At 41.1% G+C, this 22681-nt stretch overlaps 1 protein-coding gene across 2 annotated transcripts in view; it reads right to left on the minus strand.

Annotated features, from left to right (window-relative positions):
- The window catches only part of pde3b (phosphodiesterase 3B), a 203396-nt gene that overhangs the window by 56922 nt on the left and 123793 nt on the right, over positions 1–22681 (minus strand). For both annotated transcript variants that reach the window (XM_073049501.1, XM_073049500.1), the window contains exon 2: positions 17668–17721. In XM_073049501.1, the coding sequence (XP_072905602.1) occupies positions 17668–17721 (54 nt within the window). The remainder of the gene's footprint in view (positions 1–17667; positions 17722–22681) is intronic.

Genomic DNA, 22681 nt, shown 5'->3' on the forward strand with positions numbered 1-22681 from the left:
ATCAACAATATTTACCTCTTGTAAAATGCACAATAAAACTGAACACAAGTCTGACAATATCACCAAGAAAAAGACAACCTTGATGGAGTGAGTAACATATTCTTCTGCAGAATGCTGAGGGTGTGCATTAGATTTATCACTGCATTATTTCACTATTCAGTTTGATGACAGGTCTCTTACTCAACTGTTGCTGATGAATCTATTGTAATCTTAGCATTTATACCTTTTTACTTCTGACTTCCAGCATTTACAGTTTTTTTGCACTTGGTTGTACCTGTCACAAATCAGACACTAATCTATCTTCTCATTTGAGGGCAAATGTCAAAGAGAGCTGCATATTATCAAAAGTAAACCTCGTTAATTTTGGTAATCACAACCATGTCTGATTATAGACGTGGCAGTTTCATTACCACACACAAATTCTTGCAATCTGAATTCCAACATGCCAACCCCCACTTCTCACTGATTCACTTCTGCCAGTAATTCTGATTCATCTCAGCCAATAATTTGGACTTCTTTTCAAAATAGCTGTGGTCTACCATTTTGCAGGATATTTGAGTCGATGGGTATTTTGGGTCTTGCTGCTTACTTCAGTCAAATCTAAGTATCCCAGTTACTTTATCATGAATTCAAGGGTGAACATCATAGCTGGACACCTGCATGTTACCTTCCAAATCATTTCGTGAAAACCGTGGGTCAATAGTTGATCAGCTCTGATTTCCAGATATTTCAACTTCAAGCCTTTTTGTCACTATCCCAATTCTTTTGGATCCTTTTGGAATTTTACACTAGGTATCTTCATTCAACTTTCAAGTGATTATTTTCTGCTCTTGCAATGTTACATATTGTATTTGGCAGCAAAATTTTGAATTTGAATAACAGCTCCTAATTTCAATTTGATTTAAGATTCACTCAATGTACCAATGTAAAGTTAGCTGATTCCAGTAAATGTACAAAAGAAGGTAATTTGATCTGACCATTAATAATTTCCTAGTAATTTAATATCTAGGAAAAGAGACCCAGTCTCTAAACTTTACTCATGAACAAGTAAGAATCATATAATAACTGTCTGTCATCAACTTCGTTAAAATAGAAAAAGTTTGAAATAATGATCATCTATATAACTCAGTAGAAACTGACAGTCATTTTAGGTTCATAGATGCTAAAACATATTTGCATGTCAAAGAAAAAGCCAGATTATATGTTTGTTCCATAATCAATGATATGGCAAAAAAACACTTTGTGAGGACCAAATTTAATTACATCTAACAAAGCAAGTTATTCTCAGAACAAGTCACCAAAATATTGCTAGGATGGTGAAGATGAAGGCATTTTGAGTGGTTCATTCAAAGCACCTGCAACCTTTGTATCAACTGCAAGCTGCACTTAAGGGTGTTGAAGAGTCAATAAAGTTCTGGAATGACTCTCTGTATGGAGAATATAAAAAAACTACCTGCCACATTTTTAAGCTTAACACCAATACTCCAAGTGGGGGGGGGGGGAAAGAGAAGAGGTGTGTGTGTCTGGCCTGCCCTTGAAGCTGTGTAACACTGGATATTGCAGACAACTGCATAACAAATTCCAAGAGTACTTTTTGCAGGCTGCGTTTAACCATGATGCATCATCTGTAAATAACAAAAGTGAATGTATTATCACATGATGCCAGCCCGTCACCATATGGCTTTATATTATTGTATTAATTATTTTAATTCTGAAGAACTTCCTCCATCAAGCTCAAGTATAAACTGAAAGATACAATGTTTTCAGAACATTATTTGACAGACTCAATGAACTAAATAGTATCTACCTGTGGCAGAGAAATTCTATGATTTTTCATGTCAGTGACCATGAACAAAGAACATAGATCAGCACATCACAATACGGGCACTTTGGCTCACAATGTGCCAAATTTTTTAACCTACTCCAAGATCAATCTAACTCTTCCCTCCCACATAGCCTTCATTTTTATGTCATTCACATGCCTATCTAGGATTCTTAAGTGTCCATAATGTATCTGCCTCTACCACTACCCCTGGCAGTGTGTTCCAGGCACCACTCTCTGTGTTTTAAAAAAACTACCTCTGACATCCCCCCCCGTCCCCCCCACCCCCGGCATCCTCCAATCAACTTAAAATTATGCCCCTTAGTATTAGTGATTTCCACCCTAGGAAAAAGTCTTTAGCAGTCCACTCTTTCTATATCTCTTATAGATTTCTATGAAGTCAACCCTCATCCCCCTTTGCATCAAAGAGAAAGGTCCAAGCTCACTCAACCTATCCTCATACGGCATGCTCTCTAATCCAGGCAGTATCCTGGAAAATCTCTACATCTAAAATTTACATGTACTTTTTATAATGAGGCAACCAGAACTGAACACAATACTCCAACTGTGGTCTAAATGGGATCCTACAGAGCTGCAACATTACTTTGTGGCACTTAAACTCAATCCCCTGAAAAATGAAGGCCAGCACACCACATGTCTTCTTAACCACTCCATCAAATTGTGCAGCAACTTCGAAAGATTTATGGATTTGGATCCCAAAGTTCCTGTGTTCCTCCATACTACTAAGAATCCTGTCATTAAATTTGCACTTCGCAATCATGTCTGATCTTACAACTTTTCCAAGTTATCTCTATCTGCCAATGGTTAGCCCAGCTCTGTATCTTACCTAAGAGGTCTATAAAATGATAGATTGGACAGATAAAGACTGTGTCCCACAGCAAAAATTATTACTACGAATAGGCATAGCCTATGACAACCTTCTACGTTATCCACAACACCACTAACCTTCGTGTCACTTGCAGACTTACGAACCTGCCCTTCCACCTCCTCCAAGTCATTTATAAAAATCACAATGAGAAGTCTCAGGTAATATCCCCACAGAACACCACTAGTCACTGACCTCTGGGCTGAATATGCTCCATCTACTACCACCCTCTCTGCCTTCTATGGGTTAGTCAATTCTGAATCCACTCAACCAAGTTTCCATGGATCCTATGCCTCCTGACTTTATGAATATGCCCACCATGGGGAACAAAAGTCGATATACACAAAATCCACTGTTTTACCTACATAAATTTGCTTTGTCACTCCCTCAAAGCTAATCACTAATCAGACTGTGCTTCTTCAAATGCTTGTCAATTGCATTTCTAAGAGTCCTCTCCAACATATTGTTCACCATTGAATTAAGATCAACAAATCTATAATTCCCAGGAATATCCCCGTTACCATTATTGAACAAAGGAATAACATTTGACACCATCCAATCTTCGAGTATTATTCCTGTGGCTAGTAAAGACTAAAGAACATTGCCAACTAGTGGAGTGGTGCCACAGTAACAACCTGGCACTCAACATCAGTAAGACGGAAGAGCTGATTATGGACTTCAGGAAGGGTAAGACGAAGGAACACATACCAATCCTCATAGAGGGATCAGAAGTGGAGAGAGTGAGCATTTTCAAGTTCCTGGGAGTCAAGATCTCTGAGGATCTAACCTAGTCCCAACATATTGATGTAGTTATAAAGACAAGACAGCGGCTATACTTTATTAGGAGTTTGAAGAGATTTGGTACGTCAACAAATACATTCAAGAACTTCTATAGTTGTACTGTGGAGAGCATTCTGACAGGATGCATCACTGTCTGGTACAGAGGGGCTACTGCACAGGACCAAGAGAAGCTGCAGAAGTTCGTAAATCTAGTCAGCTCCATCTTGGGTACTAGCCTACAAAGTATCCAGGGCATCTTCAGGGAGTGGTGTCTCAGAAAGGCAGCATCCATTATTAAGGACCTCCAGCACCCAGGGCATGCCCTTTCCTCACTGTTAACATCATGTAGGAGGTACAGAAGCCTGAAGGCACACACACAGCGATTCAGGAACAGCTTCTTCCTAAATGTACACTGAATCTTTGGACACTACCTCACTTATTTTTTTAAATATATAGTATTTTTGTGTTTGCACCTTTTGAAAAATCGATTCAGTATACATAATTGATTTACTTGTTTGTTCAGTATTATTATTTTTATTTTATTTATTATTTTTTTATCTGCTAGATTATCTATTGCACTGAACTGGTGCTGCTAAGGTGACAAACTTCACGTCACATGCTGATGATAATAAATCTGATTCTGATTCAAAGGCATAGCAATCTCTTTCCTGATCTCCTATGCTAACCCAGAGTATATTCTCTCTGGCCCCAGGGACTTACAGTGGCATGCAGAAGTTTAGGCACCATAAAAGATTTGAGCTCTCAGACAACTTTTACCAAGGTCTCAGACCTTAATTAGCTTGTTAGGGCTATGGCTTCTTCACAGTCATCGTTAGGAAAGACCAGGTGATGCAAATTTCAAAGCTTTATAAATACCCTGACTCCTCAAACCTTGTCCCAACAATCAGCAGCCATGGGCTCCTCTAAGCAGCTACCTAGCATTCTAAAAATTAAAATAAATGATGCCCACAAAGCAGGAGAAGACTATAAGAAGATAGCAAAGCGTTTTCAGGTAGCCGTTTCCTCAGTTCGTAATGTAATTAAGAAATAGCAGTTAACAGGAACAGTGGAGGTCAAGTTGAGGTCTGGAAGACCAAGAAAACTTTACCAGAGAACTGCTCGTAGGATTGCTAGAAAGGCAAATCAAAACCCCCATTTGACTACAAAAGACTTTCAGGAAGATTTAGCAGACTCTGGAGTGGTGGTGCACTGATCTACTCAGCAGTGACACCTGCACAAATTAGACCTTCATGAGTCATCAGAAGAAAACCTTTCCTGCGTCCCCACCACAAAATTCAGCGTCAGAAGTTTGCAAAGGAACATCTAAACAAGCCTGATGCATTTTGGAAACAAGTCCCGTGGGCTAATGAAACTAAAATAGAATTTTTTGGCCGCAATGAGCAAATGTATGTTTAGAGAAAAAAGGGTGCAGAATTTTATGAAAAGAACACCTCTCCAACTGTTATACATGGGAGTGGATCGATCATGCTTTGGGCTTGTGTTGCAGCCAGTGACAAGGGGAACATTCCACTGGTAGAGGGAAGAATTAAATACCAGAAAGTTCTGGAAGCAAACATCACACTGTCTGTAAAAATGCTAAAGATGAGAAGAGGATGGCTTCTACAACAGGATAATGACCCTAAACACACCTTGAAATCCACAATGGACTACCTCACCAGGCGCAAGCTGAAGGTTTTGCCATGGCCCTCACAGTCCCCCAACCTAAACATCATCGAAAATCTGTGGATAGACCTCAAAAGAGCAGTGCATGCAAGACAGCCCAAGAATCTCACAGAACTGGAAGCCTTTTGCAAGGAAGAACAGGCGAAAATCCCCCAAACAAGAATTGAAAGACTCTTAGCTTGCGACAGAAAGTGTTTACAAGCTGTGATACTTGCCAAAGCGGGTGTTACTAAGTACTGACCATGCAGGGTGCCCAAACTTTTGCTTTGGGCCCTTTTCCTTTTTTGTTATTTTGAAACTGTAAAAGATGGAAATAGAAAAGTAATCTTGCTTAAAATGTTAAAGAAATGTGTCATCTTTAATTTTATGCCTTTTAGAAATCAGGTCATCCTTTACTCGCTTAGCTATTCACAGTAACAGAAATTTTGACCAGGGGTGCCCAAACTTTTGCACGCCGCTGTACCTACCCTAATGTTTTCAAATTGATCCTCTGGAAGATTGGAGTGGTGAAGGGGGAGATCTTAAATGGATTTTTTAAATGAATGTGTATTTACTAAAGAGCCTACAGAAGTGAGGGAAAGCAGCAGTGAGGTCATGGACCCCAAAACAGATTATAGAGGAGGTGGTGTTTGCTGCCTTGAGGCAAATGAAGGTGCATAAATCCCCAGGGCCTGAACAAGGTGTTTCCTCAGACCCTGTAGGAGGTTAGGGCATAGTTGCAGAGTCCCTAGTAGAGATATTTAAAACACCCTCGGGGGAGGTGTCGGTGGATTGGAGGATAACTAATGTTGTGCCATTGTTTAAGAAAGGCTCTAAGAATAAGCCAGGAAATTATAGCCAGTGAGCCTGACATCAGTAGTGGGAACATTACTGGAAGATATTCTAAAGGACTGGATATATGAGTATTTGGATAGACCCAGACTGATTAGGAATAATCAGCAAGGCTTTGGATATGGTAGGTCATGTCTGACCAATCTTATAGAGTAGTGGTCGCCAACCCGTTGATTGTGATCGACTAGTCGATCTTTGAGACATTCCCAGTAGATTCCGGAAAAAAATGAAAAATAAATACACAAGTACTGTTGAGAGATTGTTTCCGGGTTGCGGGGTTTTACTTCCGGTCATTTCTGCCCAGTGTGCATGCGTGTAACTCCCCCGCACTACACAGTGTAATTCAGTGGTCCCCAACCACCGGGCCGTGAGGAAATAATATGAGTAAGCTGCACCTTTCCGCATTCCCTGTCAGCCCAGTGTTGAACTTGAACCCACGCAAGGTCATCAGTCGCCTAAATGCAGCGATACCCTCGCGCCAGCGATCACTGGTTGGCCTCAGGCAGCCGGCAGGAAGTGCCGTCGCTACTGGCCTTTGAGCGCTGCCTTTAAACCTGTTTAGCACACTGAATGTTCGTGGGGAACCTGGTGCTAAAATATTCACAGACGACCTAATTCAGGCTCAGGGTTTCGTAAGTATCAGAGCAGCTACCTTGCTGCGATCTACTGAAACAAACTTTTGTCGGCTGATAGATCCTACAAGGGGGGTGGCACTCCTTGCTCGGTCGATCACTCTCTCTGGACTGTGACCACCGTGGCGCCGGCACAGGGACCTCCAGCCCTGACCTTGTCCTCTCACCCCACCCACGGCCAGCCACACCTGGCCAAGGCGTCTGGCGGCGGGCGGACGGAAAGCTGGAGTTCGGCCACGGAAGCTGTCTAATGAGGCAATGAAGCCCTCAAAACTGCTTCAGTACCCTGAGTCCAAGCACCCTGCACTTAAAGGCAAACCCGCTGAGTTTTTTCAGCCAAAACAACGTGAGCAGTGTGGGTCAGAAGCTACGTGGTGAGAGCCGCAAAAACTAAATTGCGGAATAGACTGGACATAAGGAACCTGCTTCGAGTATCGCTGTATTCCCGTTGTGTTTAACAACACCCCCCCCCCCCCCCACCCTGGGTCAGCCGATCCAGAAGAATATTGTCAATATTAAACCGGTCCGTGGTGCAAAAAAAGGGTGGGTACCCCTGTAGAAATACATTATGTATAAATACATTATTTCTACTTCTGGGTTGCGGGGTTTTACTTCCTGTCTTTTCTGCCCTGGTGCGTATGCATGTAACTAATTGATCTGGGGTCGACCTTGCCTTTTACTAAGGCTGAGGTAGGGGGCCTTGGGCTTAAAACGGTTGGTGACCACTATTATAGAGATTTTCGAGGAAGTTACCAAGAAAGTTGATGTAGGAAGCATAGTGGATGGTGTCTATGTAGACTTTAGCAAGGCCTTGACAAGGGCCCGCATGGGAAGTTAGACAAGAAGGTTCAGTCGCTTAGCATTCAAGATGAACTAGTAAATTGGATTAGACATTTGCCTAGCGAGAGCAGTCAGAGAGAGGTAGTAGGTGGTTGCCTCTCTGACTGGTCGTGTGCCACAGGGATTGGTGCTGGGTCCATTACTGAGTGTCATCTATATAAACTATCTGGATAATGTGATAAACTAGACAGGCAAATTTGCAGATGCACCAAGATTAGGGAGTGTAGTGGAAAGCAAGGAAGACTATCAAAGTTTGCACCAGGATCTGGACCAGCTGGAAAAATAGGCTGACAAATGGCAGATGGAATGTAATACAGACAAGTGTGAGGTATTGCACTTTGGGAAGACCAACGAGGACAGGTCTTACCCAGTGACCGGTAGGGCACTGTGGGGTCTGGCAGAACTGGGATCTGGGAATATAAATTTATAATTTGTTGAAAGTGGCATGATGGGTAGATAGCATCATAAAGAAAGCTTGACACATAATGCCTTCATGAATCAATGTATTGTGTACAGGAGTTGGGATATTATGCTGAAATTGTATATGACACTGGCAAGGCCTAATTTGGAGTATTATGCGCAGTTTTGGTTACCTGCCTACAGGAAAGATATAAATAAGAATGAAAGAATGCACAGAAAATTTACAAAGATTTGCCAGGACTTGATGAATTGAGTTATAGGGAAAGGTTGAATAGGTTAGGACTTTACTCCTTAGAACATAGAAAATTGAGTGGAGATTTAATAGAGGAAAACAAAATAATGAGGGGTATAGATAGGGTAAAGACATGCAGACATTTTCTACTGATGTTGGGTGAGACTACAACTCAAAGTCTCAGATGTTTAAGGACAGAAGCAGGAGAACTCCTATACGAAGAGGGAAGTTAGAGTGTGGAACAAGCTGGAACAAGTGGTTTATGCAAGTTCATTCAAATTTTAAGAGAAATTTCGATACATACATGGATGGGAGGGTTCTGGAGGCCTACGGTCCTGGTGCAAATTCGCAGCTGAAGTGCTGCCACACTTGGAAAGACTGCTTGGGGCCCTAAATGGAGGTGAGGAAGGAGGTGAAAGGGCAGGTGTAGCACTTCAGCCACTTGCAGGGCTAAGTGCTGGAAGGGTGATTAATGAGAGGGATGAATGGACAAAGGAATCACAGATGGAGTGTGATGGGGAAAGGAGACAGTCGGCGGGGGGGGGTAAAGATGTCTTTTGGAGAGGATGGAAGATGCGGAGAATCATGCAGTGGTAGGTAAGAACAAGAGAAACTCTATCCCTGTTAAGGTAGACATTTGACCCATAGAGTCTGCTGCACCATTTCATCGTGGTTTCATTTCTCTTTCAACCTCACTCTCCTGCTTTCTTCCCATTATCTTTCACGTCCTGACCAAACAAGAACCTATCAACCTCTGCCTTAAATGCACCCAGTGATCTGGTCTCCACAGACACCTATGGCAATGAATTCCACAGATTCAGAACCCTCTAGCTAAAGAAATTTCTTTTCATCTCGGTTCTAAACGGATGTCCCTCTACTTTGAAACTGTGCCCTCTGGTCTTAAGACTCCTTCACCAAAAGAAACATCTTCTTCACATCTACTCTACCGAGCTAGCCTTTCAACATTTAATAGGTTTCAATGAGATCCTCCCACATTCTTCACATTCTGAGTACAGGCCCAGAACCTTGAATTGCTGCCTTTCATACCTGGAATCATTCTCGCAAACCTCCTCTGAACGCTCTCCAAAGTCAGCACATCCTCTCTTAAATAAAGGGTTCAAAACTGCTCACAATACTCCAAGTATGCCACATCAGTGCCTTTTCAGCCTTAGCTGAATGTTCTACATGTAGAACATGGTGACATATCATATGACTAACTTTATGCAGTGTTAAAGATCAAATTCCAATGTTACAAGAGTCACGAGATGACAGGATCATGAGCAGTCATCATAAATATAGCTGCTGTTTAAAAGATGAGTGAGAATAGTCATTAGGACAGGAAACATCAAAAGATAGTTGTTTGCTCAGGTCCATTACTTGTTATTTAAACTGTGAAAAGTTAGAAGGAAACAAATTGAAAGATGCAGAAAAGGTAGATAAGAAATGAGCATGCTGGTAGGGAACTCCATGGTAGCAAGGTAAAATAACAGGAGATTGTAAGGAAACAAGGTCAGTCTAGAGGAGGTGCAAACAGAACAACATCCCTATCATTTTTTCACAGCTACCATAAGGCAGGAGGTATAGAAGCATGAATTCCCACACCACAAGGTTTAAGGACATCCATTTTCCTTTAATCATTTGGTTCTTGAAACAACCAGCAAAATCCTAATCACTGCAGCTCAGCAACACTATAATCAATTTGATCACTTTGCACTTAAATGTACTTTAATTCTAATCAGGTTCTTTCTTGTAAAAAAAAGTATATATTTTATGCTTCATTTATAGAAACACACACAAAATGCTGGAGGAACTCAGCAGGTCAGGCAGCATCTATGGAAATGAACAGATAGTCAGTGTTTTGGGCCGAGACCCTTCTTCAGGACTGAGAAGGAAGGGGGAATATGCCACAATAAAAAGGTGGGGGATATGGGAAGGCATCTAGCTGGAAGGTGATAGGTGAAGCTAGGTTGTTGGGAAAGATCAAGGGCTGGAGAAGAAGGAATCTGATAGAGAATTGGAAGGAGAAAGGGACCCAGAGGGAAGCAATAGACAGGTGAGAAGAGATAAGAGGTCAGAGGAATAGTAGGGGAAATTTGTTTACAGGAATCAATATTCATGCCAACAGGTTGGAGGCTACCTAGATGAAATATAAGGTGTTGCTGCTCCATTCTGAGGGTGGCCTCTCCTTGGCACAAGAGGAGGCCATGGACCAACATGTTGGAACAGGACTGGGAATCAGAATTAAAATGTTTGGCCACCGGGAAGTCCCAACTTTTGGCAGATGGTTTGGAGGTGGTCAATGAAGCATTTCCTATTTTATGACAAGTCTCATCAATGTAGAGGAGGCTGCACTGGGAGCACTGGACACAACAGACAACCCCAGCAGATTCACAGGTGGAGTGTTGCCTCACCTGGAAGGAAATGGGAGTAAGAGGGGAGATGAATGGACAGGTATAGCTCTTCTGCTGCTTACAGGGATAACTGCCAGAAGGGAGAATAGTGTGGGGGAATGAATGGATAAGGAGATCACGGAAGGAGCGATCCTGCGGAAAGTGGACAGGTAAAGATGTGTTTTGTGGTAGGGTGCCGTTGAAGATGGCACCAGTTGCAAAGAATGATATGCCAGATGTGGAGGCTCATGGGGTGGTAGGTAAGGACAAAAGGAACTATATCCCTGTTAAGGAAGTGGGAAGATCGATGAGTGCAAATGTCCGGGAAATGAAAGAGATGCAAGTGAGAGCAACATCAATGATGGAGTAAGGGAAAGCCCATTCTTTGAAGGAGGATATCTCTTATGTTCTGGAATGGAAAGCTTCATCCTAGAACAGATACAGCTGAGATGAAGAAACTGAGAAAAGGGAATAGCACTTTTACAGGGGACAGGGTGGGAAGAGATATAGTCAAAATAGCTGTGGGAATCGGTGGGTTTATAAAAGATATCAGTAAACAGTTTGTCTCTAGTGATCGAGGTGGAGAGCTCAAAAAGTGAATTTAAGGGCAGGGTGGAAGTTGGAGGCAAAATTGTTGACATTGCCGTGACTTGCACATGGGTAAATAAAGCAGTACTAATGCAGACATCAATGTAATGCAGAAAGAGTTGGGGAGCATTAGCAGGGAAGGCCTGGAACATGGACTGTTCCACATAGCTAACGAAAAGGCAGCCATATCTGTGGTTTATGCAAGTGCCCCTAGCTGCACCTTGAGTTTGGAGGAAGTGGGAGGAGCCAAAAGAGAAATTGCTGAGGGTGAGGATCAATTTAACCAGTCGCAGGTGTGTGGCAATGGAGTGGAACTGGTTCATCTGTTGTCAAAGCCTTCTTGAAGAGAGACAAAAATGCACAGGGATTAGCGTCCATGGTGAAAATGAATTTAACAGGGCTAAGAAATTAAAAGTTATTGAGGAGATTGAGAGCATGTGAAATATTGTGATTGTAGATGGGAAGGGCTTGAACCAAGGGGAATAAAATCAGAGGCAAGGTACGTGGACACAAGTTCAGTGCAGCAGAAGCAGGCAGAAACAATGGGCCTACTTGCAGAGTTAAGTGTGTAGATCTTCGCAAGAGGTAGAAATGACCAATGAAGGGTTAAACGTTCTATGAGGTTGGTGGCTTTGGATCAGAGATCTCCAGAGATGATGAGATTGGTCATGGCATTGGAAACAATGTCCTTTTGACCTTGAGTGTGGTCCTTTTCAAGGAGTAAGTAAGAGGTGGTGCATGATATTTGCTCTCTGGTCTCAGCAAAGCAGTCAGTCCACCACATTACAACAGCATCCCCTTTGTCTGCAGGTTTGATGGTGAGTTTGAGATTTGTGCAGAGAGAGTGGAGGGCAGTACGTTCAGAGGAGGTAAGGGTTCGAAAAGGAGAAGGGAGCGCTGAAGTCGAGTTATTTGACGCCTTGTTGGCAATTAGAGATGAAAAGATCCAGAGCAGAAGAGAACCAGAGCGGGGTGTCCAAGAAGAGGAGAAGGGTTTATCAATACGGGGTGGGGAATTCTTGCCAAAGGAATGGGCTCAAAGACAGGTAATGGAAGAAGAGCTCGGCATCACAGAAGGCGCATAACTCACTGAGGTGCAGGTGAAGGGGGATACAGATAAGGCCCTTGCTGAGCACAGAACATACCTCCTCAAAGAGTGCTTAGACTTTATAGCTAAAAGCGTAATCAATTTTCAAACAATTAGCATTGAAACCCTTGTGATTAGAATCATTCTGGGCATTAAACCAGGCAATTGCCCAGGGTCCAAGATATACGAGACAAGGCAAGGATTACTCGGGCTCTGACAGAATTTTCAAATCTTTGCCTGCCACAGGCAAGATGCCAAATGACTGGAGAACAGTTAATGTGGTACCTTAAAAGGGCAACAAGAATAAGCCAGATAATTTTAAGTCAGTGAGTCTAACATCAGTGGTAGAGAAATAATTGGAAAAAGTTCTAAAGAATGAAATTAATTTGGACAAGTGATGTTAAGAATATGAATACAAATGAAGGAAGTATGATTAATAAATTCATAAATGACAGGAATATTAATGATGGCATTAACAGTGAAGTGGGCGATCTTCAGGAACAGAATTGTAGTCATGTGTTGGTAAAATCAAAGTTCAAAATAAATTTATCATCAGAATTAGGTTTATTATCACTGGCATGCATCATGAAATTTGTTAACTTAGCAGCACCAGTTCAATGCAATATGTAATATAAGAAAATTAAAATATAATAATAATTAAAAATACAGTATATGTATATTGTACATATGTCACCATATATAACTCATTTCTTGTGGACAATCACAGTAAATACAAGAAACACTATGAAATCAATGAAAAACCACACCCAAAAGGGCAGACAATAATCAATGTGCAAAAAACACTATGCAACTACAAAAAGAAAGACAAACAAAATAGAAGAAGAAATAAATATCAAGAACATGAGAAGAAGAATCCCTGAAAGTGAGTCTAATTCAGTGGGAACAGCTTAGTGATAGTGCAAGTGAAGTTGAGTGAAGTTATCACCTCTGGTTCAAGAGCCTGATGATGAGGGGTAACAACTGTTCCTGAACCAAATGGTGCAGGTCTTCCTGATGGCAGCACAAGAAAAGCACATGACCTGGATGGTGGGAGCCCTTGATGATGGATGCTGCTTTCCTGCAACAGCACATTATGTAGATGAGCTCAATGGTGGAGAGGGCATTATCCATGATGGACTGGGTGATGAAACAGCCAGAGAAAAGGTAGATGTGATTTAATCATGCAGAATATAAGGTAATGTATTATGTGAGGATGAACAAGGACCCTAGTTCATGGATCCCTGAAGACATCAAACAGACAAATAATATGGTTAAGGCAGCACATGGAATCAATGTCTTCATGAACCAGGATAAAGAATCTAATTATTATTACCTAAATGGAGAATGATTGGAGATCATGAAGTATAAGGGAACTAGGCAATTTTGTGCATAAATCACAAAAGATTAGGATGCAGATATATCAAATCGTTAGGAAGGTAATAGGCAACTGTAACTGTAAGAAAGTTAGAGCTTAGAAACAGAGCAACACAATTTGTACAAGTACGAAAAAGGCCACACTGAGTACAGTGCACAGGCTTGGACCACATATTTAAAAAAGAATACTGACTAAGATGCAAAAGATATTCATATGGCTAACCCATGGAATGGACAGCATAATGTTGCAGCTAGTGTGATTACTGTCTAGTTCAATATATCAGTGTGAGTATCACCTTCTCCCTGGAACCATGTGATTTCTTCCAAGCACCCCAGTTTTTCCCAAAATGTTCCCAAGTGTGGAGTATTTTAAGTTAATTGGCCACTCTAAAAAATCCCAATGTGTTGTTAAGTGATAGAATCAGGTGCAAGTTAGTGGGAATGCAGGAGGAGAAGATGAAATAGGATTAATGTTCGATTAATGTAGGTGGATGGTAGATGGTCACATAAACTCAGTGGGCCAAAGATCCACTTTACATCTTTCTTTGCCTTCAACAGTCTATAATTCCAGGATTGTCCAATCATGAGCAGCTAAAGAAATTTGATCTATATTCTTTAAACTTAAGTAGTAACAAGATGACCTCATTCAAATATACACTACATATTCCTTAGGGGTCATGGCAGGCTAGGTGGTGAGATATTTCCAGTAGAAAGAGAATTTTGAATGAAGGACCATACTTACAAGATTAAAGAGCAGGTATTAAAGTCAAGTAACAACTTCTCGGGGTTGAATATATTTAAATACTTAATAGCCAGCATAAACACAGTGTGTTAAGGAGCCTGCTTCTGAGCTGTACGATTCTTAAAGAAGTAGATTTTAAGATAATCCTGTCAGGAACAAGGAGTTTGAAACAGATCAAAAGGAATGGAATTTCACTGCATGAAACTGCAACATCTTAATGCACAATTATTGGATTGAATGAAGTGGAAACCTGCAGAAAAGGCCAGTTTATAGAGTACATGTAGGACTACGGATTTGGAGAGTCTTGCACACAAAGGAGATGAAATTATGTAATTCCAGGTGCCAGCTGTCATGCACCAGAAGAGGTTGCGAGTTTGAGGGGTGCATCTATAGCAATCTTAGAAAGGCACTGCTATTCATCTTGTAATGTACTGTAATTACAGGAAGTCTTTAGGGGGAAAATATTTTTAAAATATGTATGTGAATCAATTAGGCTACTTGATAATTATTGGCATGTTCCCCCTTCCTTTTCAGTCCTGAAGAATGGTCTTGGCCAGAAATGTGAACTGTTTATTTATCTTCATTGATGCTGCATGACCTGCTAGGTTCTTCCAGCATTTTGTGTGTGTTGCTGATAATTATTAGAGGTTCCCCCCCCCCCCACCAATTTATTCATGCATTAATTGAGATGCACGAAAGAGGCCCTTCTGATACTTCAACCCACACTGCCTAGTAATCCCTCGATTTAACCCTAGTCTAATCATTAGACAATTTACATTAACCAATTAACCTACTAACCGGTACATCTGTGGAGAGTGGGAGGAAACTGGAGCACCCATCAGAAATCCACTCGGTCATGGGAAGAGTGTACAAATTCCTTGCAAGCAATGGTGGGAATTGGACCCAGGTCATTGGTATTGTAAGGAATTATGTCATTTTAATCAACTGTCATTCATACAAACTGCATGCGCTACCTCAAACTCTCCAACCTCCTCACCACTGAATACCTTTACATGGCGTGCTGCCAAAAGAAAGCAGCATCTATCATCAAAGACGCCCACCATCCAAGGCAAGTCATCTTCTCGCTACTACCATACAACCATCAGGTTTTTGAACTAACAATAGGTAGGTTTCAATAGGTACATTTAATGTCAGAGAAATGTATACAATATACAGCCTGAAATTATTTTTCTTCGCAAATATCCATGAAAACAGAGGAGTTCCCCAAAAAATGCATGACAGTTAAATGTTAGAATCCCAAAGACCCTCCCAACTCCCCCCTCCCATGCATAAGCAGCAGCAAAGCAATAACCTCCCTCCCCCACCAGCAAAAAAACATCGGTGCCCTCCATCAAGCACTCAAGCGTGCAGCAAAGTTTCAATAAAGACAAAGACTTGCAGCACCCCAAAGACTACCCCTTCACCCAGTAATTCGACACACCAGAGGTTTTCTCTCTCCCTAATAAGTGAAAAAGAGGTGACCCTGTTTCACAGCAAGAGGGGAGACATAACAAAGCAACTTGCTGATTTTATGGTGTTAAAAATCTGTTGCATTGCTTTTTCTGAGCTCTGTGCCCAAAGATCTCAAGTCTCTGAGCACACAGTCAGCAGCCAGCTCACTGCTTACGATCTTGTCTCCCCACGATACATCAGATGGCGGCATTGGCTTTGAATCCACCCGCCTCCAGAGCCACAAAATCTGGCACCCTGAAGGTATGCTCTTCTTCCAGGCCGCATCCTTGGCATATCAAAAAGCAGCTGGTCATGAGGCCCGAGAGCGGGTCCCTTTTCCACATGGATAGCTTCAATCACCATACTCCGAACTGATTCTACAACTTACAGACTGATTTTCAAAGACTAATTTTCAAGGACTCTTCACAACTCTTACCCTCAGTATCATCTTTATTTTCACAGGCTGTCTTTCTTTGCACATTGGCTGTCTGTCAGTTTGTCTATGTCTAGTATTTCATAAAATTCTATTGTGTTTCTTTTTTCCTGTATATGCCTGCAAGAAAATGCATCTCCAGGTAGTAAATGGTAACATACACATAATTCCATAATAAATTTACTTTGAAATCTGAACTCCTGATATGAATCATTTGAATGATAAAGATTGTTTGCAAAAGTCAGAAGTTCATGATATGCAGCAGAATTCCGTGTTTCGGATTTTTTAACCACATATACATGCAGTCTGCTCAGATGCATTTCCAGTATCGATTGCACTAAAAGCATTGATCAGAATAGATTTGCCAAGGGTATGCCATTTAATACCAAGAGGATGTGGCCATTATTTATCATGCCATCATTTATCTGCTGTGAACATTATTTCCTCCTATCAGTTCAAACCCTGTCTCTTACTCTGAGTAAGCTAAGGGCTGCTACGTTATTTAAGGAGATGCGAACCAAACTGAGCAATATGCAATCATCCACAAATAATCACACTTTTGATGAAATGATGTGAAGAGCTCAACAACGAAGATAGATGGGTCAAAGAGTGCAGGGTCGATTGCATGCTGCTGGGGTCCTAGAATAAAACTCCTTTCTGCTGGCATTCCTTCAGCAATGAAACTATGATCTCATCACTGCACGGTTTAATGAAGAGTGAGCCATATAACCAGGCCATCCAGATCCTGTGGTAACTCTTCATGATAACTAATTCAATACCAGTTACTGGTCACTGGATTTGTTACCATAGAGAAGACACTACACTAGGACGGACCAACATGGAAAAATATTCTAGAAGAGTGGAGGGGAAAAGCAAAAGGGAGACACACACACACACACAAACAATACACATTAATAAACACAAATGCAAATACAAGGTCATAAAATTATACCTTGTCTCATAGGCTGGGTTAAACCAAGCTACACTGAAGCAACACAATTTTAATCCCATTTGGTTTTTACATTTGATTCACTGCCATATAGTATATTGACAAACTACAATATTATTCCAATGTATAAGATAAGCTAACATTAAAATAGAAGATTCTGATAAACAGAGTACGTTCAATTTCTGACTCCAAAATTAAACAAACCAACAAAATCAAAATTGCTATAGAAATGTATTTTTTAAAAGAGATTCTTAAATATTACTTACAAAAACACAAAGTTGACAGCACTGTTTGAAGCTTAACAAACAAAACTGCCGATTTGAAAAATGGACCATCACCATTCCAGCTATATGTACAAACTGTCTGGTTTTTTGAATTTACAAAGGTATAACAATACAACTTTCAAAAGAGTACAAAGCTTAAAACACAAGTTAATAATACAGGATCATGTTTCTTTAAACAAAATGTTCATCATGTACAGCATATTCTTAGGTCTACAGGCAGTCATTGCATGTTAGTTACTAACCTGATACTGATAACTCCTGAACCACTGCTTTAAGTCCCAATCCCAGAGGATCATCTGTAAGATAAAAAATAAAATGCTATTAATAGATTATTGATGGACATGGGAAAACCACTGTGAACAAATTAACTTGTTTTGAAATGTCGTGTTGATTTGCATGTGGCTACGATAAAACTAAGTTTCAACTTAGACTGCAAAGAACCAGTTTCAAAGAAGAGGCAAAGAAATATTCTTGCATATCAAGATGTAGGAAGACTGATTTATAGAACATTACAGCACAGAAACAGGCCTTCTGGCCCTTGGCTGTGCCGAACCATTTTTCTGCCTAGTCCCACTGACCTGCACCTAGCCCATATCCCTCCATACACCTCTCATCCATGTAACTGTCCAAATTTTTCTTAAATGTTAAAAGTGAGCCCGCATTTACCATTTCATCTGGCAGCTCATTCCACACTCCCACCATTCTCTGGGTGAAGAAGCCCCCCTAATGTTCCCTTTAAACTTTTCCCCCTTCACCCTTAACTCATGTCCTCTGGTTTTTTTCTCCCCTAGCCTCAGTGGAAAAAGCCTGCTTGCATTCACTCTATCTATACCCATCATAATTTTATATACCTCTATCAAATCTCCCCTCATTCTTCTACGCTCCAGGGAATAAAGTCCTAACCTATTCAACCTTTCTCGGTAACTCAGTTTCTCAAGTCCCGGCAACATCCTTGTAAACCTTTTCTGCACTCTTTCAACCTTATTAATATCCTTCTTGTAATTTGGTGACCAAAACTGAACACAATACTCCAAATTCGGCCTCACCAATGCATTATACAACCTCACCATAACATTCCAACTCTTATACTCAATACTTTGATTTATAAAGGCCAATGTACCAAAAGCTCTCTTCACTATCTACCTGTGATGCCACTTTTAGGGAATTTTGTATCTGTATTACCAGATCCCTCTGTTCTGCTGCACTCCTCAGTGCCCTACCATTTACCTTGTATTTTTTACCTTGGTTTTTCCTTCCAAAGTACAATACCTCACACTTGTCTGCATTAAACTCCATGTGCCATTTTTCTGCCCATTTTTCCAGCCGATCCAGATCCCTCTGCAAACTTTGAAAACCTTCCTCACTGTCCACTACACCACCAATCTTTATATCATCAGCAAATTTGCTGATCCAATTTACATTATCATCCAGATCATTGATATAGATGACAAATAACAATGGACCCAGCACTGATCCCTGTGGCACACCACTAGTCACAGGACTAGGACTAGGTGGTATAGCTGTTTCTGCACTTAACAGTTTAGGCTATGCCATCTTCGAACATACTGAGATGCATCCATTAGCCACTCACCCACTTACTCAAACACAAGAATATCAGAAAAATCATAGAAACACTTCCTTATTTGTTGTCATAAGTAAATTACTTCTGGCGTCCTAATTTGTAATATCAAGCCTAATGGCCAGAATTTACAGAAAAAAACAGAAGATATCATTTTTGCAACACACACAGAATGCTACAGAAACTCAGCAAGTCAGGCATCATCTGTGGAAAAGTATCAACATTCAACGTTTTGGACCAAGACCCTTTATCAGGACTGGAAAGAAAGGGGAAGATTCCAGAATAAGGTGGTGAGGGGGGGGGCAAGGAGGACAAGCTAAAAGGTGATAAATGAAGCCAGGAGGGTAGAGGAGGGGATGAAGAAGCTGGGAGGTGATAATTGGAAAAGGCAAAGGGCTGGAGACAAAAAGAGCAGAGTGATCCATGGGAGAAATGTTAGGAGGGGAAGGTGTAGGCAGGTGAGGAGAAGAGCTAAGAGACCAGAGTGGGGAATAAAAGAGGGAAGGGGAGGTGGGAAAAAAAACTTCCAGAATTTCCTTCCCATAAATTTTTTCCTCTTCCCCCTTCTCTCTTCTATTTCCTTCTAGCCTCCTATGTCTTTTCCTCATCTGGCTATCAAGTTCATGTTTAATTGTCATTAAATCATACACAGGAACACAGCCAAACTAAAGTATTTCTCTGGGGCCAGTTACACACAGTACACAGAATTATGATAGCATAAAAATATACATTTACAAAAAATATATAATAATAATACAGCCCAAGTCTGTGAGTCTCAAGGCCTGTTGATTGATGGTGCATAGATAGCTTGCTGGAGCCATGGTTCTGCAAGAACAAACCTCAACAGTTCCTCATTTTGGGCAAGTGCAGCCACAGACGAAAGCAATCCAGCACGTCTTCCGGGGAGCGAATATTGAAGGGCAGCACTGACAGAAAGGGCCAGCCCTTGTACAGAATCCAGCAACCTAAAGCCAGCACTGGCCTCTCCATCACAGGTGACTGCAACAGGTAACTCCGATGCAATTCGCGGAACAATAAAGGTAATGGAGCTAACCCACTGTCGGTTTTGCCAATGAACAAGTGAACCAAACTCATAGTATTCTATATGCTCAATGTACAACTAGGTTTTGCGGTCATAAAAAAAGACGTCCTAACCAATCATTTTCAACATTTGTTTGACTGCGCACTGCCTGGGTGGCTGAAGCAGGCAGCAACACAATATGTAACAAGACCAGCTCCATCATTATCCAGCAATTCACTATTGGGTAGTTCTACCATTGTTGATGTTCTTAATATCCAGCAATGTCTTACAATCATAAAAAAGGCAACAAAAAAAAACCAATTGCAACTTTGGACTCAGAGAGTCACTACGTCCGAATTCCCCTGATTCCCCTCCTCCTTCTCTTTCTTCCATGGTCCACTCTCCTCTCCCATCAGTTTGTTTCTTCTCCAGCCCTTTGCCTTTTATCACCTCCCAGCTTCTTACTTCACCCTCCCCCCAACCCAGCTAGCTTCACCTTTCACCTTCTAGCTTGTTCTCCTTTCCCTTCCACTGCCTTCTTATTCTGGCATCTTCCTCTTTCCTTTCCAGTCCTGATGAAGGGTCTCAGCCCAAAACGTTGTTCATTCCTTTTCATATATGCTGCCCGACCTGCTAAGGACCTCTAGTATTTTGTGCTGTGCTGCTCTGGATTTCCATCATCTGCAGATTCTCATTTGTAGATATTTTTGTCTTATAATTTTACTGTTAGAATTTTTCAAGAAATGCATTGTAGACCATACTGCGATTATTTCATCACTGATTAACTCAATGGCTTTGAAAACTCAGTAAAGGGGACTCCAAGAAGTGCCTGCCAAAGATAATTGTTTTGCAAGATGTAACCAGGTGCCTAAATATTTCCATGTTAGCCAGTACTGAGGCTGAAGAATATCAAATTCCAGTGGAGTCACAATGCATTATTTTAACACCAGAATATGACCTGCTTTTTTAATGTTTATTTATAGTTCAGATGGATAGTTAACCAGAGTACTCTATGAAAGTCGCCTAAAGGAGATAAATTGTATGCTTCCCTTCACTGGTCAGTGCAGTGAGTACAAGAAGCCTGTCTATATGTGTAAATGGGTGGGAAAGGGGCATGCTTCTTTTTTTTACAGGGTATAAAAGGAAGACCCCACCCTGTGGGGAGGGGCAGTTCGTGGCTGGATCTGCCAAGTTGACTTCATGCCACTGCGTGATTTAATGTGATGACGCAGTTTAGTTGAAAGATGAAGTTTTATCTAATGCCTAAAGTTTAAAAGGTCATTGCCAGCAGTTTCTTTACAATACTGCTAGTGGAGAGTGAAGTTCGGAGTTCGGGAGTTAAAGATCGAGGAGAATCGAATTTCGACGGTGAAACGGGTTCGACCTTATTTAATCCTTATTCGAAAGGAATTCGTTGACTGTTAATCTCTGCGGGATAGCAGAAGATTGAGGACAGGATGATAAAGGAAAGGTCAGTGCCTTTAAGCCGTTACATTTCATAAAATTCTTCGTGGGAAGAGTTTGACGCTGGGGATCGAAGCAAAACGACGTGGAAGAGAATTTAAATCGCCTTAAAAAGTCTCTCCTTTTAAATGGCCTGTGAGCATTTTGAACTTTTGGCAATATCATTTTAAAAAACTGTTTTTGCAACATCGCTTTAAGAACTGTTTGAGCTGCATCGCTTTAAGAACTGTTAAGCTGCCGCACAGCAGCTGATTTCCGGTTACGTTAGTGTTTGTTTACTTTTGGGGGGGTTTGTTTTCAGTGTTTAATAAACATGTTATTTGTTATAAAAACCCTTGCCTAACTCACATATATTTATTGTTGCCTGAATACGTAACATAAATATGGGGGCTCGTCCGGGATGGATCGTTTGAGTTTAAATGCTTGTTAACTTTTGAGTCGGTGTTTTGGAAACGGGGATTACTCGATTCTTTTGTTTGATTGGCTTGTGAGTGGTATTCGGCAACGATGAATATTGATGAGTTTCTGGATTCGCCAGGCACGGAGTTATTAGCGAAGGCGAAAAAGACTGAGGTGTCTGTGATAGCTAGTAGATTGCAACTTAAAGGTATTTTGCAGACTACATCAAAGGCTGTTATACAGAGAAAAATCGTGTCTCACTATGTGGATTCGGGTGTTTTTGATGATTCGGTTTTAGAGTCGTTTCCAATAAGTGACTTGGAGATGCAGTTGCAAATCGAACAAATGATGTTAGAGCGTTGTAAATTAGAGGCTGCACAAAACCAGAGGGAATTTGAATATGCAATGGAGGAATTAAGGTCTGGGAAACAGTCTTCTGGTTCTAAAAAACCGTTTGTTGCTAGTCAAGAAATTAAATTGGTCCCTCCATTTAGTGAAACAGAAGTGGAAAGATATTTTCAACATTTTGAAACTATTGCTCGGATGTCAGAGTGGCCGAGAGATAAATGGTCAGTGTTGTTACAGAGTGTAATTAAAGGTAAAGCACAACAAGTTTACACAGCTTTAACTGCTGCGCAAGCACTTGCTTATGATATTATGAAAATGCATATTCTCAAAGCGTACGAATTAGTCCCAGAAGCTTATAGGGAAAGATTCAGAAGTTTGAAGAAGTCTGTGGAAAAGACTTACGTGGAATTTGCCTATGATAAAGCTATGTGTTTTGAGAGATGGG

This window comes from Hemitrygon akajei, chromosome 6, assembly GCF_048418815.1.
Source record: "Hemitrygon akajei chromosome 6, sHemAka1.3, whole genome shotgun sequence".
Classification (NCBI taxonomy): Eukaryota; Metazoa; Chordata; class Chondrichthyes; order Myliobatiformes; family Dasyatidae; genus Hemitrygon; species Hemitrygon akajei.